Source organism: Dendrobates tinctorius, unplaced genomic scaffold, assembly GCF_039654945.1.
Source record: "Dendrobates tinctorius isolate UK_male_01 unplaced genomic scaffold, ASM3965494v1 ptg000032l, whole genome shotgun sequence".
Lineage (NCBI taxonomy): Eukaryota > Metazoa > Chordata > Amphibia > Anura > Dendrobatidae > Dendrobates > Dendrobates tinctorius.
Window position 1 is genome coordinate 28,812,248 of NW_027361700.1, and position 15,915 is coordinate 28,828,162.

Genomic DNA, 15,915 nt, shown 5'->3' on the forward strand with positions numbered 1-15,915 from the left:
TGCATACCAAGAAAGGGGGGTGAGGGGACCATGCATACCAGGATGGTGTGGTGAGGGGACCATGCATAACAGGATTGGGGGGTGAGAGGACCATGCATACCAGGATTGGGGGGTCCGGGGACCATGCATACCAGGATAGGGCGTTGAGGGGTAGCATGCATATCAGGATTGGGGGTGAGAGAAGCATACATATCAGGATTGGGGGTGAGAGAACCATACATATCAGGATTGAGGGGTGCATTATTGCATTATTATTAAATCTTCAAAAATAAACTGCATATATATTCTAGAATACCCGATGCGATAGAATTGGGCCACCATCTAATATATATATACAGTATATATATAGTGAATAGCCTTGGTGTCCTGAGAAGAGAAAGGAAGCCACTCAAAAGTAAGAAAACCAATCACCAAACCCAAAACAATGGATAGCCATGAAAAAGCCCAGACAAGGAATACTCAATTAAGAATACATTTATTTAATAAAACATAGCAAACAATAGTGCTACATACAAAGCATGTGCATGTACCAGGACAAAATATAAAATATTATAAAAAGATTATAGTTGTCTATATAAACCCGGTATAGTAGATAGAAGACCAGAAAAACAATTCAGGACAATTATAAAAAATCCCCCCTTTTTTAAAAGAAAACAAAATCTGTAAGGTATCCCTAGGAGAATTTAAAAGGTACTGTGTGATTGAAAAATTTGAAAATAATAGAAAATAGTAAAATATAAAAAACAATATCCAAAAAAATATAAATAAAGAAGTGCATGCACTCAAAGTCAATATGGGGGAACACCCCCTAATGGGAATGATTAAAGTGCATAAGTGTAAACACAAACCATCAGTATATAATGCAATACAAAAAGTGTTGAGGTGCAGAGGAACTGTAGTGTCAAAGACAAACAGTAAAAATCAATTCAAAGCGCTCAAGTGATAGTACAAAGGAAGTCCTTTCCGAAACGCACGTCGGGGTGTGCACGTTATCAGCACCAGGCAGACCTTATAAGGTATACCCCTTCCTTTCTCCTCCTGTACTATCCCCATAGCACTTGAACACTTTGAATTGATTTTTACTGTTTGTCTTTGCACTACAGTTCCTCTGCACCTTGACACTTTTTGTATTGCATTGTATACTTATGATTTGTGTTTACACTTATGCACTTTAATCATTCTCACTAGAGGGTGCTCCCACATGTTAATTTTGAGTGTATACACTTCTGTATTTATATATTTTTTTGGATATTGTTTTTCATATTTTAATAAATTATAGTATTTTCAAATTATTCAATCACCTTATAAATTCTCCTAGGGATACCTTATGGATTTTTTTTTTTAAAAGTGGGGATTTTTTTTATAATTGTCTTGAATCTTTTTTCTGGTCTGCCATCTCCTATACCAGGTTTATATACACAACTATAAAGTTTTTGTAATATTTCATATTTTGTCCTGGTACGCGCACATGCTTTGTATGTAGTACTACTGTTTGCCAATGTATCTTTAATTGAATATTCCTTGTCTGGGCTTTTCATGGCTATCCATTGTTTTGGGTTTGGTAATTGTTTTTTTTTGAGCAGGAGACATTAATAAAGTTTTAGTGAAATTTGATTTACCATTTGGAGGGCATAATGTAGATGGAGAAGATTCTTTAACCCTGCAAATTTAAAAAAATAATAATTATGACTCTGACCCAATTGTTTCAGATATCTATTAGTTCTTCACAATTTCGCCCTTATTATAGATGAATACTATACATATTATTGATGCTGTAAAGCTAATCCCAAAGTCTAATTTCTGGAATCTCATCAAACAAATCTAGGAAAAGAACCTATTTGTACTTGTACCATTAAGGCTACTTTCACATTTCAGGCTTTCTGAATTCGGCGCCCTGCGGCGAAAATGTGCAAAACAGGATCCGGCGACATAGACACGCGGCGCGTCCGGCTTATCACGAATACGGAAAAAAGTGACAGTGCGGTGTCCGGAAAAAAACGTTACATGTAAAGCTTTTTGTCTGTGCCAGACTGCTGTTTAAACATCGTATGCCCGCTAGATTTTCTCTGATGCAGAAAGGTGATTTTTAATAAAGTACAGTACATACATACAGATGTTTCGGTCTATGACCTTCATCCATGTACAAAGGCTGTACTGGCGCCATTGATTCGCGGCGGATAAAGGCGCCATTGATTCGCGGCGGATACCAGGCGCCATTGATTCGCGGCGGATACCAGGCACCATTGATTCGCGGCGGATACCAGGCGCTATTGATTCGTGGCGGATACCGCGTCTTGCTGCCACAACTATATCACGAGAGACAGCTTCCTGTGCCTCCTCACCCACCGGATTTTTTCTATTCATGCCCAGTTTTCCTGAGCACACAGTACAGCCTTTGTACATTGATGAAGGTCATAGACCGAAACGTCTGTATGTATGTACTGTACTTTATTAAAAATCACCTTTCTGCATCAGAATTCACAAGTGTGTGCCAAGTTTCTGTATATTACAAGTCACGGATTGGGATCCTGCTTGTGCACCACAAAACACTATAGGGTTGTGCCAACGGTCCTATCTTCTATCGCTAGATTTTCTCTGGCATGAACGTTAACCCTGTAAGCTGAGCAAACTCTCTCTCTCTCCTTTCCAAAGTCCTATAACTTTAAGTTTCGAACATTGCTGACTGAAACAAATCCGTCAAAACAAAGGATCCGGTGCATCCGTCTGTCTTAAAACGGAAACAGATCCGTTTTTTTAATCTTTGCCGTATTGCGGCTGACGTAAAAAAACTGAGGTGTGAAAGGTAGCCTAAAACTAATACCATAGACCATCCACTTAGTGATATAACATTTATGTAGTTTAGGTTACTACTTACACATTGTCCTGTTCTTCAAGCAATCTTTTGTAGGTGGCAATTTCCATTTCGAGCAGGTTCTTCTGATCCATAAGACTTCTATATTCTGCATTTTGGCGTTCCAAGTCAAATCTGATTTGTACAAGTTCTGCCTGAACAACGTCGATCATGTTCTGAAGCTGAGCAAGTTCGGAGCTGTAGTTGGCCTCTGTTTCGATTAAGTTATTTTGTAGAGCAGATTTCTGCAGTTAAAACAAATGGCATGGTGAGAACAATTATCATTTAACACCAAATGTCAATCAAAAATTTGCTTTCTATTCATTCCAAACATGATCAAACCATTGAGTAAAATCATGCATCTCACTGGCAATCGTACCATATTCAATTGACTCTCCAGGTCGATTTCCAGGTTTTGTACGGTACGCATCAGATCAATAATTTCAATTTCCACTGATTGAAGGTTTACAGAGCTTGACTGGACTTGACTACTTAGCTCTTCGGACTGTAAGAAGAAAGACATTGATGACTCAAGTGACACCGCAATGATTTAGACAGGATCAGAGCTTATCATATTTAGGGATTTCTGTTTTAATTATATCTAAAGTGCACGAATAGATGTCATCTTGGAGACCATGCTTTAATCCCTTCACCCCCAAGGGTGCTTTGCATGTTCATGACCGGGCCAATTTTTACAATTCTGACCACTGTCCCTTTATGAGGTAATAACTCCATGGATCCCGGTGATTCTGACAATGTTTTCTCGTGACATATTGTACTTCATTGTGACTGGGCGGCACGGTGGCTCAGTGGTTAGCGCTGGGTTCAAATCCCACCAAGGACAACATCTGCAAAGGGTTTGTATGTTCTCCCCATGTTTGCGTGGGTTTCCTCCGGGCACTCCGGTTTCCTCCCACATTCTAAAGACATACTAATAGGGAATTTAGATTGTGAGCCCCATCGGGGACAGTGATGATGATGTGTGCAAACTGTAAAGCGCTGCGGAATATGTTAGCGCTATATAAAAATAAAGATTATTATTATTACTTCATGTTAGTGGTAAAATTTCATTCAAATAACTTGCGTTTATTTGTGAAAAAAATGGAAATTTGGCGAAAATTTTGAAAATTTCGCAATTTTCCAACTTTGAATTTTTATGCCGTTAAATCACAGAGATGTGGCACACAAAAAACTTAATAAGTAACATTTCCCACATGTTTTCTTTACGTAAGCACAATTTTGGAACCAAAATTTTTTTTTGTTAGGAAGTTATAAGGGTTAAAAGTTGACCAGCGATTTCTCATTTTTGCAACACCATTTTATTTTTACGGACCACATCACATTTGAAGCCACTTTGAGGGGTCTATATGATAGAAAATACCCAAAAGTGACACCATTCTAAAAACTGCACCCCTTAAGGTGCTCAAAACCACATTCAAAAAGTTTATTAACCCTTCAGGTGCATCACAGGAATTTTTTGAATATTTAAAAAAAAATAAACATTTAACTTTTTTTCACAAAAAAAATACTCCAGGTTCAATTTTCTTTATTTTACCAAGGGTAACAGGAGAAATTGGACTGCAAAAGATATTGTGCAATTTGTCCTGAGTATGTTGATACCTGATATGTGGGGGGGAATCACTGTTTCGACGCATGGCAGAGCTCAGAAGGGAAGGAGCGCCGTTTGACTTTTTCAATGCAAAATTGGCTGGAATTCAGATCGGACGCCATGTCACGTTTGGAGAGTCCCTGATGTACCTAAACAGTGGAAACCACCCACAAGTGACCCCATTTTGGAAACTAGACCCCACAAGGAACTTATCTAGTTATGTGGTGAGAACTTTGAACCCACAAGGGCTTCACAGAAGTTTACAATGTAAAGCGGTACAATTAAAAAATCATATTTTTTCCCAAAAAAGTTTTTTTTTCACCCCCAATTTTTATTTTCCCAAGGGTAACAGGACCCTAAAAGTTATTGTGCAATTTGTCCTGAGTACGCTGATACCCCATATGTGGGTGTAAACGACTATTTGGGTGCATGGCAGAGCTCAGAAGGGAAGCAGCACCACTTGACGTTTTTGGCTGGAATTGAGATCGGACACCATGTCGCGTTTGGAAAGCCCCTGATGTACCAAAACAGTGGAAACCCCCCACATATGACCCCATTTTGGAAACTAGACCCCCTAAGGAACTTATCTAGATGTGTGGTGAGCACTTTGAACCCCCCAGTGCTTCACAGAAGTTTATAACGACCGGGCGTGAAAATAAAAAAAACGTATTTTTTCAACAAACATTATCTTTTAGTCCCCATTTTTTTATTTTCCCAAGGGTACAAGGAAAAATTGGACCCCAAAAGTTGTTGTCCAATTTGTCCTGAGTACGCTGATACCCCATATGTGGGAGAAAACCACTGTATGGGCACACGTCGGGGCTCGGAAGGGAAGTAGTGACGTTTTGGAATGCAGATTTTGATGGAATGGTCTGCGGGTGTCATGTTGCCTTTGGAGAGCCCCTAATGTACCTAAACAGTGGAAACCCCCCACAAATGACACTATTTTGGAAACTAGACCCCCTAAGGAACTTATCTAGATGTGTGGTGAGCACTTTGAACCCCCCAGTGCTTTACAGAAGTTTATAACGCCCGGGCATGAAAATAAAAAAATCATTTTTTTCCACAAAAATGATATTTTTGCCCCCAATTTTTTATTTTCCTAAGGGTAACAGGAGAAATTGGACCCCAAAAGTTGTTTTGCAATTTGTCCTGAGTATGCTGATACCCTATATGTGGGGGTAAAACACTGTTTGGGCGCATGGCAGAGCTTGGAAGGGGAGGAGCACCATTTGCTTTTTCAACGCAGAATTGGCTGGAATGGAGATCAGACGCCATGTTGCATTTGGAGAGCACCTCATGTGCCTAAACAATGGAAACCCCCCAATTCTAACTCCAACCTAACCCCAACACACCCCTAACCCTAATCTCAGCCCTAACTCAAGCCCTAACCCTAGCCCTAACCCTAGCCCTAACCCTAGCCCTAAGCCTAGCCCTAGCCCTAACCCTAGCCCTAGCCCTAACTCTAACCCTAATGAGAAAATGGAAATAAATACATTTTCTTTTAAATTTATTATTTTCCCTAACTAAGGGGGTGATAACGGGGGGTTTGATTTACTATTTATGGCGGGTTTTTATATTTGGCAGCTGTCACGCTAAAAGACGCTTTTTATTGTAAAAATAGTTTTGCATCACCACATATTGAGAGCTATAATTTTTCCATATTTGGACCCACCGAGTTATGTGAGGTCTTATTTTTTGTGGGATGAGTTGATGTTTTTATTGGTACCATTTTCGGGCATGTGAAATCTTTTGATTGCTTTTTATTCCGATTTTTGGGACGCAGAATGAACAAAAACCAGCGCTTCATGAAATTCTTTTGGGAGGTGCGTTTACACCGTTCCGCCTGCGGTAAAATTGATAAAGCGGTTCTATTCTTCGGGTCAGTAGAGTTACAGCAATACCTCATTTATGTCTTTTTTTATGTTTTGTCGCTTTTATGCAATGAAAACAATTTTATATAAAAAATAATTATTTTTGCATCGCTTTATTCTGCGAGCTATAACTTTTTTATTTTTTCTTTGATGATGCTGTGTGGTGGCTTGTTTTTTGTGAGACAAGATGACATTTTCAGCGTTACCATGGTTATTTATATTTGTCTTTTTGATCGCCCGTTATTGCACCTTTTGTTCGGCGGTATGATAATAAATCATTATTTTTTTGCTTCGTTTTTTATTTTTATTTTTTAAGGGGTTCGCTAAAGGGGTTAACTAATGGGACAGTTTTATTGGGCAGGTTGTTACGGATGTGGTGATACCAAATATGTGTACCTTTATTGTTTTTTTTTTATTTCCAAAAAATGAATTTATTAGGGAATTTTTTTTTTTAATAATTTATTTAGCGATTTTTTTAAAAATTATTTTTACACATTTTTTTTTTATCCTATTACATTGTCCCAGGTGGGACATCACTGTCCTGTGACAGATCGCTGATCTGTCACATCACAGATCACTGTGACAGATCAGCGATCTGTCACAGGCACTGCACAAGGCTTCCTCGTGCCAGCGCTTTGCAGGCACTGAGGAAGCCAGCTCCCTGCAGGCCCCCGAAGGTCCCCGTCGCCATCTTGGATTCGGGGACCTGCAAGGATGAAGACCCCTGCAACAGCGCTGCACATTGCGCTGCTGTGGGGGGCTCAGGGAAGCACGGAGGGAGCCCCCTCCCTGCCGATGCTTCCCTTTAACCCCGGTACAACGCGATCGTGTTTGATCGCGGTGTGCAAGGGGTTATCGTGTCGGTGGCGGTCCGTGACTGCCCCTGACACATTGTGCCGGGTGTCAGCCGTGATAATCAGCTGACACCCGGCTGCGATTAGCGGCGCTCACCACGTGAGTGCCGATGATCGCGCTAGACATGCTATCCCGTCCATGGGCATAGGGGCTCGGGTCCCATGGACGGGATAGTACGTCTGATGTCAGAAAGGGGTTAAAAAGTTGTTCAGGATTAGAAATTAAAGATACTTTCTTCCAAAAATGGTGCTACACCTGTCCAGCGATTGTATCTTGTATTTCAATTCATATGCATTGAGATGAATTGGACAGAACCGCATTACGTGATAAAACTAATCTGCTGATGTGACACAGGTTTTGGAAGAAAGCAGCCATGTTTCCGATCTTATGCATCACCTTTGTTAATTTCTGGAATATTTCAAGATCGCACATTTCATATTATATTTTTGATGTTATTACTGTAGGTTGGGTGTGTGTAGGAAAGCACAGTTCTGTAGGAGATATAAATGTAGTAAAAAACAGGACATGATAAGATTAATTTAGTGACAAAAAAATGTCTAATTGGTGGAGAAAGGTTGAACTTGATGGACCTACCATTACACTAAGAGAAGCACCAGTGATCCCGACAGCGATACGACATGGTTAGGATCGCTGGTGAGTCGCTAAATGGTTGCTAGTAAGCTGTCAAACAGGCAGATCTCTTCAATGACACAGCAACAATCCGGCGATCCGTATAACGACCTCGGCGGTCGTTGGGACCTTGTCACACAGTAGCTGTTCTGACAACTCCCGCCTGCGCCCCTGAGTTCTGAGTTGCCAATGAGGTCGCTAGTTGGCATCAAACACAGCGATGCATGCTGGCCAGTGAGACACCAGCAATCAAAAAATGACCTAGGACGTTCGAGAGCGATCAGCGATATCCAGCGGGGGGGGCCAGATGCCGCTATGTGTCACACTGTCACGATACATTTTTGGATCTGTCAGTTTGCGCTGCGCACATTTAAACTTTTTTCCTTTCTGGCCATCGGGGGTTAATGTCAGTTTTTCCCCCCCGGTGGCCGCTGGTGTTACTACAACTTTAGTGAGTCTGCTGGTGGGTTTTTCCCCCCGCTGGCCGCTGGTGTTACTGCATTGTGATTAATTATCTATGCAGGTGGGTGCCACTCCCACCTCCCTTTATAAGGCCACCTGATGCTGCAGTTTACTGATGGAGATACTCTTCCTTTTGCTACCAACCGTGGTGCAGACTGGACCTACCTAGTGCAGTGGTGATTCAGCTTATCAGGAGCTGGCTGTGTGCAGTGGAGCTGCAGCTGAATGCTGATCTGGAGCCTTACTCTGCTGCCTGGTGCATTGCAGCAGAGAAAGCTAAGTTTTGTTTTTTAGTTTACTTAACCCCGAGTTGTCTGTATTATCTTTTCTTTGGTTTTTGGTGCAGTTCACTTTATTCCCTGTCTCACCTCCTGGAGAGGGGGTTGGGGTTTAGCTCAGGGCTAAACAGGAGATAGGGACAGGTCGGGGACTTGGGCCTCACTACCATCAAGTGTACTCCCAAGTTAAGGAAAGTCAGGGCACCCCCTTAGCCTGAGGGGCAGTTCAGGGGCCCTGGTTGCACATCTCCTGTTTTCCCCCTACTGCCCCGTGACACACACGTAGTGAGATCGCTGGCAAGATCGCTGTTGCGTCACAAAATCGGTGACGCAACAGCGATCTTGCTAACGATCTCGTTATGTGAGCCGGGGCCTTAAGTCTTTTGTCAAACTATGGAGCTATATAACCATCATGAATTAATTTAACAGTGAGGTAAATCCTCTTACCTTATTGTGTTGTGCAGTGAGCAGAAACAACTCCATTGTAGGTGTTTTACCTACATTTTCAAAGAGCAACAATCCACCATTGTTCGACAGACGGAATCATCCAACTTGATCACCAATTTTAACAAAACAACACTTAATAAAGATGAACAATTCACTTGTGGCAATGCTCCATGAAAAGAAAAATGAATCCTGAGTTCTGAAAGACTTTGGCTGGAAAATATCAATTTTATTGGAATAATAAGTACATAAGTACAAAGTGTTCCAGCTCTTACAATTGAGCCTTTGTCAGGCACTTCGTACACTATGTTCCTGATGAAGGCACGATTGTAAAAGATGCATATCCATTGTACTTATACCAATGGAATAGATATTATCCTGCCAAAGGCATGCCAAACTCAGGATTCATTTATCTTTTATTGGGCGTTGCCACAACTGAATTGTATATTTTTTAAACTGACCAGTTTGGATGATAGCACAATATCAGATGAGTTGAACGGTTTTAATTTCCACAACACGTGTCAATACTGGACTAGCCTCATTTTCAAGCTGCAATTGTTTTTTTCACTTGAAAAAGATGCTAGTCCAACATTGAAAGGCGTTGAGGAAATAAAAATCGTTCAACTTATCTTGATGCTAAGGATTCTTCATTACAGAAGCACAGCCTGATATTGTGTTGTCCTCCAAATAGGAGATGGTCCTCAGCCACAAGGTAGAAGCTGCTGATATTTTCAGGTGTTCATAGAAGTTATGCCTGCACACAACTTGCTCAGGTGAACACCGTCCTTTTACTTTCCCTGTACCCAAAATGGTATCACCAGATGATCTTGTGCGCTTTTGTTCCCTTACCATTTTTTCATCTGGTCATCCTCCAAGTAAAAAAAAAATACATATCTAATGATTTTAATATACTAAAAAACAACAGATCCTAACAAATTGTACTTCATACTTGAGTAGGAATTATGAAAAATTATCTGGTCAATGTTAGATTTCATATCATGGAATCTATAATTTGCAAGATCCGTGATTCCAGTAAGCGCATACTATAGTTTGTACATAATATATGTCAGGAAATCATGTTATAAAATACAATTACCCTTGCAAGGAACATGGCTTCAACATCTCTTAAGTTCTTTGCCATAAGGTTTTCATATTCTTCTCGAATCTCGGACAAAACTTTGTTTAAGTCTACAGCTGGAGCAGCATCTAATTCCACGTTTACTCGGGCACCAAGTTGACTTCTTAGGGAGTTGATCTCCTGCAAACACACAGGTGAAAAACTTATGAATATGCATTATGACAAAATATTTATATATTAAATTAGAGGAATATGCAACATGCACTATATGGACCAGAGAATTGGGACACCCATTAATGCCACTATGGACCATAATTTGGACAGTGGAGCTCAGCTATTCTGTAACAGACAGGACCACTTCTGCCATGGAGGTGATTTTGCAGCATCAGTCATGGGGCTGAACCCTGCTGCTGATGCTTCCTCCAGACTGGAGACAGCAGAGATAGATGATCATGAGTTCTAATATAGCAGTAGGAAGGGAGAAGATCATGGCGGGGCAAAGAAAAGGAGCAGATCAAGATGGAATTTGGTAAGAAAAGTTAGAGAGTGCAGTGGAGAGAGTAGAGGCAATTGTATGAAAAGGGAGAGGGGAGGCAGAGGGGAAATGAGAGATCTAGTGTTCCAGACAACAGTTGAGAGTGTGGAGGGCTGGATAGTATAGTACTACCTAATGTTTTAGAGGCTAGTAGGGACTCAAGAGTAGGGTCTCATGTGAGCTGTGCAATGAACGGGCACAACTGCATTGTAGGTGCTGAACCAGATAGTGTGTTCCCAAAGATAGCAGAAAGCAATAGCTGCTTAAAGTAATGAGTGTTGTGACACATTGAAGGGTGTGGCCTACTGAGGGGATGGGTGTGGCTTGAGATGACCTGTGGGTGCAACCTAACTACACCTTGGTCCTGGTGATTATCACAGTTGGGATGTCAGTGTGAAGAAGCCAGGGACAGTGTGCAGTGTGTTTGGGGTGAGAGTGATGTGTACAGCATGTATGTACTGTATGTGTAAGTTATGTGTACATCAATTTCCTTTTATTTTCCTCATAATATTGTGGTTGCTATCTTCTAAAGGGAATGTTAAAGGAAATCTGTCAGTAAAATCATCCATTCTCCCCTCATCCCCAAATTGCATTCATTCTTATACAGGTCTTTGAAATGTAAATCCAGTGACACCTTGACATTATCCATCTGTTGCTGCATTCCCAAGTAATTATCATTTTTGTTGATATGCAAATAAGACCTTAAGTGCATTAACCCTTGAAATAGGAATTATAACATTGTCCTGGCTATACGTAACTTTACAATTGCTACAATGCATTCAAGCAGGTAGTGTTCTCATTCAATTTGCCAAACCTAGACTCATTCATCAGATATCAGAGAGAGAAGTATGATTCATCACTACACAGAACATGTTTCGACTGCTCCAGAGTCCAGTGGAGGTTTACTTTACACCACTAAATCCAACACGTGGTATTGTGCTTGGTGATGTAAGGTTTGCATGCAGTTGTTTGGTAAGCAAAACTCAAGTACCTGGCATAGTTTTATCCCATATGTGGTTTGGACTGATTGAGTCAGCGGAGCATTGGTGACTTTTATGAATTATGCACCTCAGTATACTGCTATCCTTGTCTATTTTTTTGTGGTCTCCACTTTGTGCCTGAGTTGCTGCAGTTCCTAAAACCCTTCCACTTATAAATAATAAGACTCATGGACACAAGGACTATGGTCATGGACTATATAGAAGATAAAAATAATAATAAACTGACTCAATGCAATGGAATGATCCTATTACAGGACCGCGCTGGTATCAGTGAACTGTTAAGAAGGAGCCATTCTTTCACAAATGTTATTAAAGCCGGACAGCAAAGCGAGGGGCTTTATTTTATTCACCATGGGCAATGGGAATGAATGAAAAACCTGAATTCCATGATTTAGAGATGTGTCCCAATATTTTTATCCATCTTATATCCAGATCATTGATCTAATAGCAAGTACGGCATTTTGCCGAACAATTTGATATGGCTTATTGATTTTGATCACAACTGCAGGTCAAATAAGGAAAGGCCGGATATGGAACCATTTCTGACGGTTTTTGTGAATACCTTGTGCTATGAAATGTATTACATTTACTGAAATCTAAGCATCATATAGTCACCAAAAGTTTTGCAGTCATATGGTACATGTGGCGTTTAACCTTCTAAAGCACAAACAAAATATATTGCATATAGTTCATGTCACAGCTACACTACCTCCTCGTGGTTTTTCTTCATGTCTTTAATTTCTTCCCCTAGTTCTTGAACCTGCATATCAAGGTCAAATTTTTCCTTGTTGAGTCCTTCCAGCATTCTACGAAGTCCTTTCACATCTGCCTCTACATTGCTCCTCAGACTAAGTTCAATATTGTACCTGGTTTTAGCAAAAGACAATACATATAGGTAGATGAAAAAGAACTTATAAGACTAAACTTCTAGACCCATGAATGGTAAGAATGGGTAAGAATGGGTTTAATTCTTTTTTATTCTCCATGGACCTGACACCATCTTAACATCCAGTAGTTTAAATTTGACATGGTATTTCCAATTCATTCCATGGTCGGGCAGAGACCAATCAGGGTCTGGTTAGGGATTTGCCTAATCTGTATATTAACTTGTGTGCAAGTTTAAAATCTCCCCTGGTCTGTTCATCCCTGTGGGCTCAGTCATGACACTTCCTCTGTTTTCACATACTCACTTGTTACTGAAGTCATCAGTAGCCCATTTCGCATTATCTACTTGAAGAGCAATTTTAGAATTTTCCACAGTTGATGTTGAGATCTATATGAAAATAATTAGAAAAAAAGGTTGCCTGTTTAGAAGCAATTCATCATTCCAAAGGAGCCAAAGAAGTTTTGAAAACAAAGTCACAAAACTGTTTTTCTTGTAGACTATTGCTTCCATTTTAGTCTATATAGCTTTCCAAGTTATGTCATTCACCAACCACCCTTCACAGATCAGGAGGATGAATGTAGCTTAGATTCCTCACAGCTGCATTAATATATCTCTTCTTCTATTTTTTGGTGCATTGTTGACACAGAACTCTCAACAAGTGCAGAAACCATATTGACACTCTTCTCACATTTTACTCGTTGACTGATTTGAATTATGTCTTTTTTGGGCTCGCTCACTCTGCATGGCAGAGTGCTATCCGATGTTTTATGCAAGTGCATCCGGTAATCAGATTGCACTCAAACATGCAAATCTATGGGTGCGTGTGAAACATCGGACTACATCTGGATGTCATCGAATGCAGTCCAATTACCGCGGATGCCAGCAATGGAGAAGATGGAGAAATTACTTTGTCTCTCTCCTCCACACCTTTGCTGCGATTCTCTCATGCGAGAGAATCGGAGCACAGTGCACTGATACTTGGCTGAACCTATGGGGCTGCACGGTGGAATTAATGGCGCTATATAAATGAGTAAAATAAATAAATAAAACCTCTGACAGAGTTTGAGCAGAGTGTCATTTGCATAATTGTCCCAGTTCTCTCGCATGACAGAATCGACGGTCATGTGAGCGAGCCCTTATAATGGTATGCACAGTTCAACAACTTCAAGATGATGGGAGTGTTGGGAGGCCTACATGAACAAGGAACCCAATAAATCAGGAAGAGATATATTCATGCCGCAGTTAATCAACACTTCGCTTCTCCCCCTGTGAAGAATTTTGAAAATTATATTTATTGAAGTTGAAATACTAGCCTACAATGAACTCTGCTTTCTTTTTACATCTAGAAAACCATAGGGTGCTGGCTTACACTAAAACTGCAAAATGATATGACTGTCTAGATCAAGCAACAGGACTTCTATCAAATTTATATATGAAAAATAATTTCCTTACCTGATTTTGCAGCTCTTCAATTGATTTTAAATTCTCAGTGGAGTCAGGGAGTGTGGTTGGAACATTGTTTTCATACCACTGACAAATCTTCTTTTCCAACTGAGTATTCTCCTGCTCCAGAGAGCGAACCTTATCAAGATAAGATGCTAGACGTTCATTCAAATACTGCATGGTTTCCTTCTCATTGGTGCTAAGGAGGCCCATGGTCTTCCAGTTTTTATAATCCTCGGAGTGACTTCCATGGCTTTGAGTATCATGAGTATATCTATGGCCGTTACCCAATGAAGAATGAGTTCTTTCTTTACAGCCTGAACTTTCTTGAGTGCTGGATGATTTGGAGAGACCTCTAGTAGGACTGTGAACTCTCTCATGGTGAGATCTCTTTTTATAGTTGCACTTGTAGCTTTTTAGAAAGGAAACTCCACCACTTCCAATGCTGGATTTGTGAGTAGAGTTTCCGATGTGGACAATGTTGGAGGCATCAGATTCAGGGAAATAGAAGCTTCCATAATTAAACTTATGGGGGGAAGCAGGAGCGTAACTTTTCTTGATATTATATTTCATGGCTTTGGTCAAGGAAGAAGCCGGTTGATGTGTGAGGGCTGCTAGATTAAAGAACAATTGGTCTTTGTATGAAGAACCCTTTTATAATAAATACAAGGGTGTTGCGTATTACTGAGCAATGTTTATAGGCTTTTTACAAGCATCTACTGTAATTCCTTTATCTGCCATGGTTCATTGATGAAAGAATGATGTTTAAGTACAAATGACTTGTCATGTAGTCTGAAACATAAACTTATTGGGAGGTGTAGAAGGTTGTAATATATTTATTGCACACAATAGTTTACAGCTTTTAGGGTTGTGTCAGCATCACAGAATCTTTCATTGGAGATATTTTCAGGAATATTATTATAATTGGTCCTGCTATTTGCTTAGCTAACAATTGTTTCCAAGAAAATTTGTAAAAAAAAGCCATGATAGGGAATCTGGCAACTGATTGATACTGCCTGAACCATATAGCTTCTCCTTGACCCGCTCCTACAAGCTGACAGATTTCTTACTATGTGTGCATAGAGATGGACTTGTCAGTCAAAGGATAGGTGCTGGGTTAAATTACTGGGGACCACAAACAATATGAATGAGACACTGGCTGCATCATTGCAGCCATATACAGTTGAATCCAGAAGTTTACATCCACTATATAAAAAGACACATCTGCATGTTTTTCTCAATATCTGACATGAAATCAGAATAAACCTTTTCCGTTTAAGGTCAATTAGGATTACCATAATTATTAAAATTTGCCAAATGCCAAAATAATGAGAGAGAATGTTTTAAGGTATTTTTATTACTTTCTGCAAAGTCAAAAGTTTACACACATTTCATTAGTATTTGGTACCATTTGTTAGGCGTCAGGTTCCAGGCACTGCACAGCGGGAATCCTGATCCTTGCCATCTGCGGACTCTCATTCCCCTCCGGCCGCAGTGGAGCCAGCTCAGCAGACTCCATGATCCCGGCGTTCTGCCCACATCAGCATCGTGGGTTCAGTTGCTGCTGCCACCTCTGGTCCAGTTATGGCAATGCAGCCTGTCCAGTAGCAAAAGACTCCAGAGTCTAAGTTCTCCCTTCGCTCCACTGAGCATGCTCAGGAGACAATCTCCCATTGAGGATCGGGAGTCACAAGCTCAGGTCCTTCTCCAGTTCCGATTGGTCCATCTGAAGGATCAGGAAGGTCCCAGAAGGGCACGGCTATAAAAGGCACGTATAGCCGCCCCGTCATGCGATATGATAGACTCTGAGGCTAATGCATTTAGTGTATGTGTGATGATGGATGAATGAGCCTGGTGACTGGCGCATTATAATTCCCCCCTCCTTGGATATTACGTATGTGTTAGGGTGAGGGATTAGAGTCAGTACGTTAGCTCTACACTGCATAGCGCTGCAGTGTTGCTCCACTTC

At 40.6% G+C, this 15,915-nt stretch overlaps 1 protein-coding gene across 1 annotated transcript; it reads right to left on the reverse strand.

Annotated features, from left to right (window-relative positions):
- Positions 1-1,506: 1,506 nt before the first annotated feature.
- On the reverse strand, positions 1,507-14,519 carry LOC141086341 (keratin, type I cytoskeletal 19-like). Its single transcript, XM_073572280.1, has 7 exons — positions 13,956-14,519; positions 12,808-12,890; positions 12,327-12,483; positions 10,100-10,261; positions 3,231-3,356; positions 2,876-3,096; positions 1,507-1,660 (listed from the first exon to the last, which is right to left on the reverse strand). The coding sequence occupies exons 1-7, from the start codon at positions 14,517-14,519 to the stop codon at positions 1,507-1,509; spliced, it is 1,467 nt and encodes a 488-aa protein (XP_073428381.1).
- Between the last annotated feature and the right edge of the window lie 1,396 nt (positions 14,520-15,915).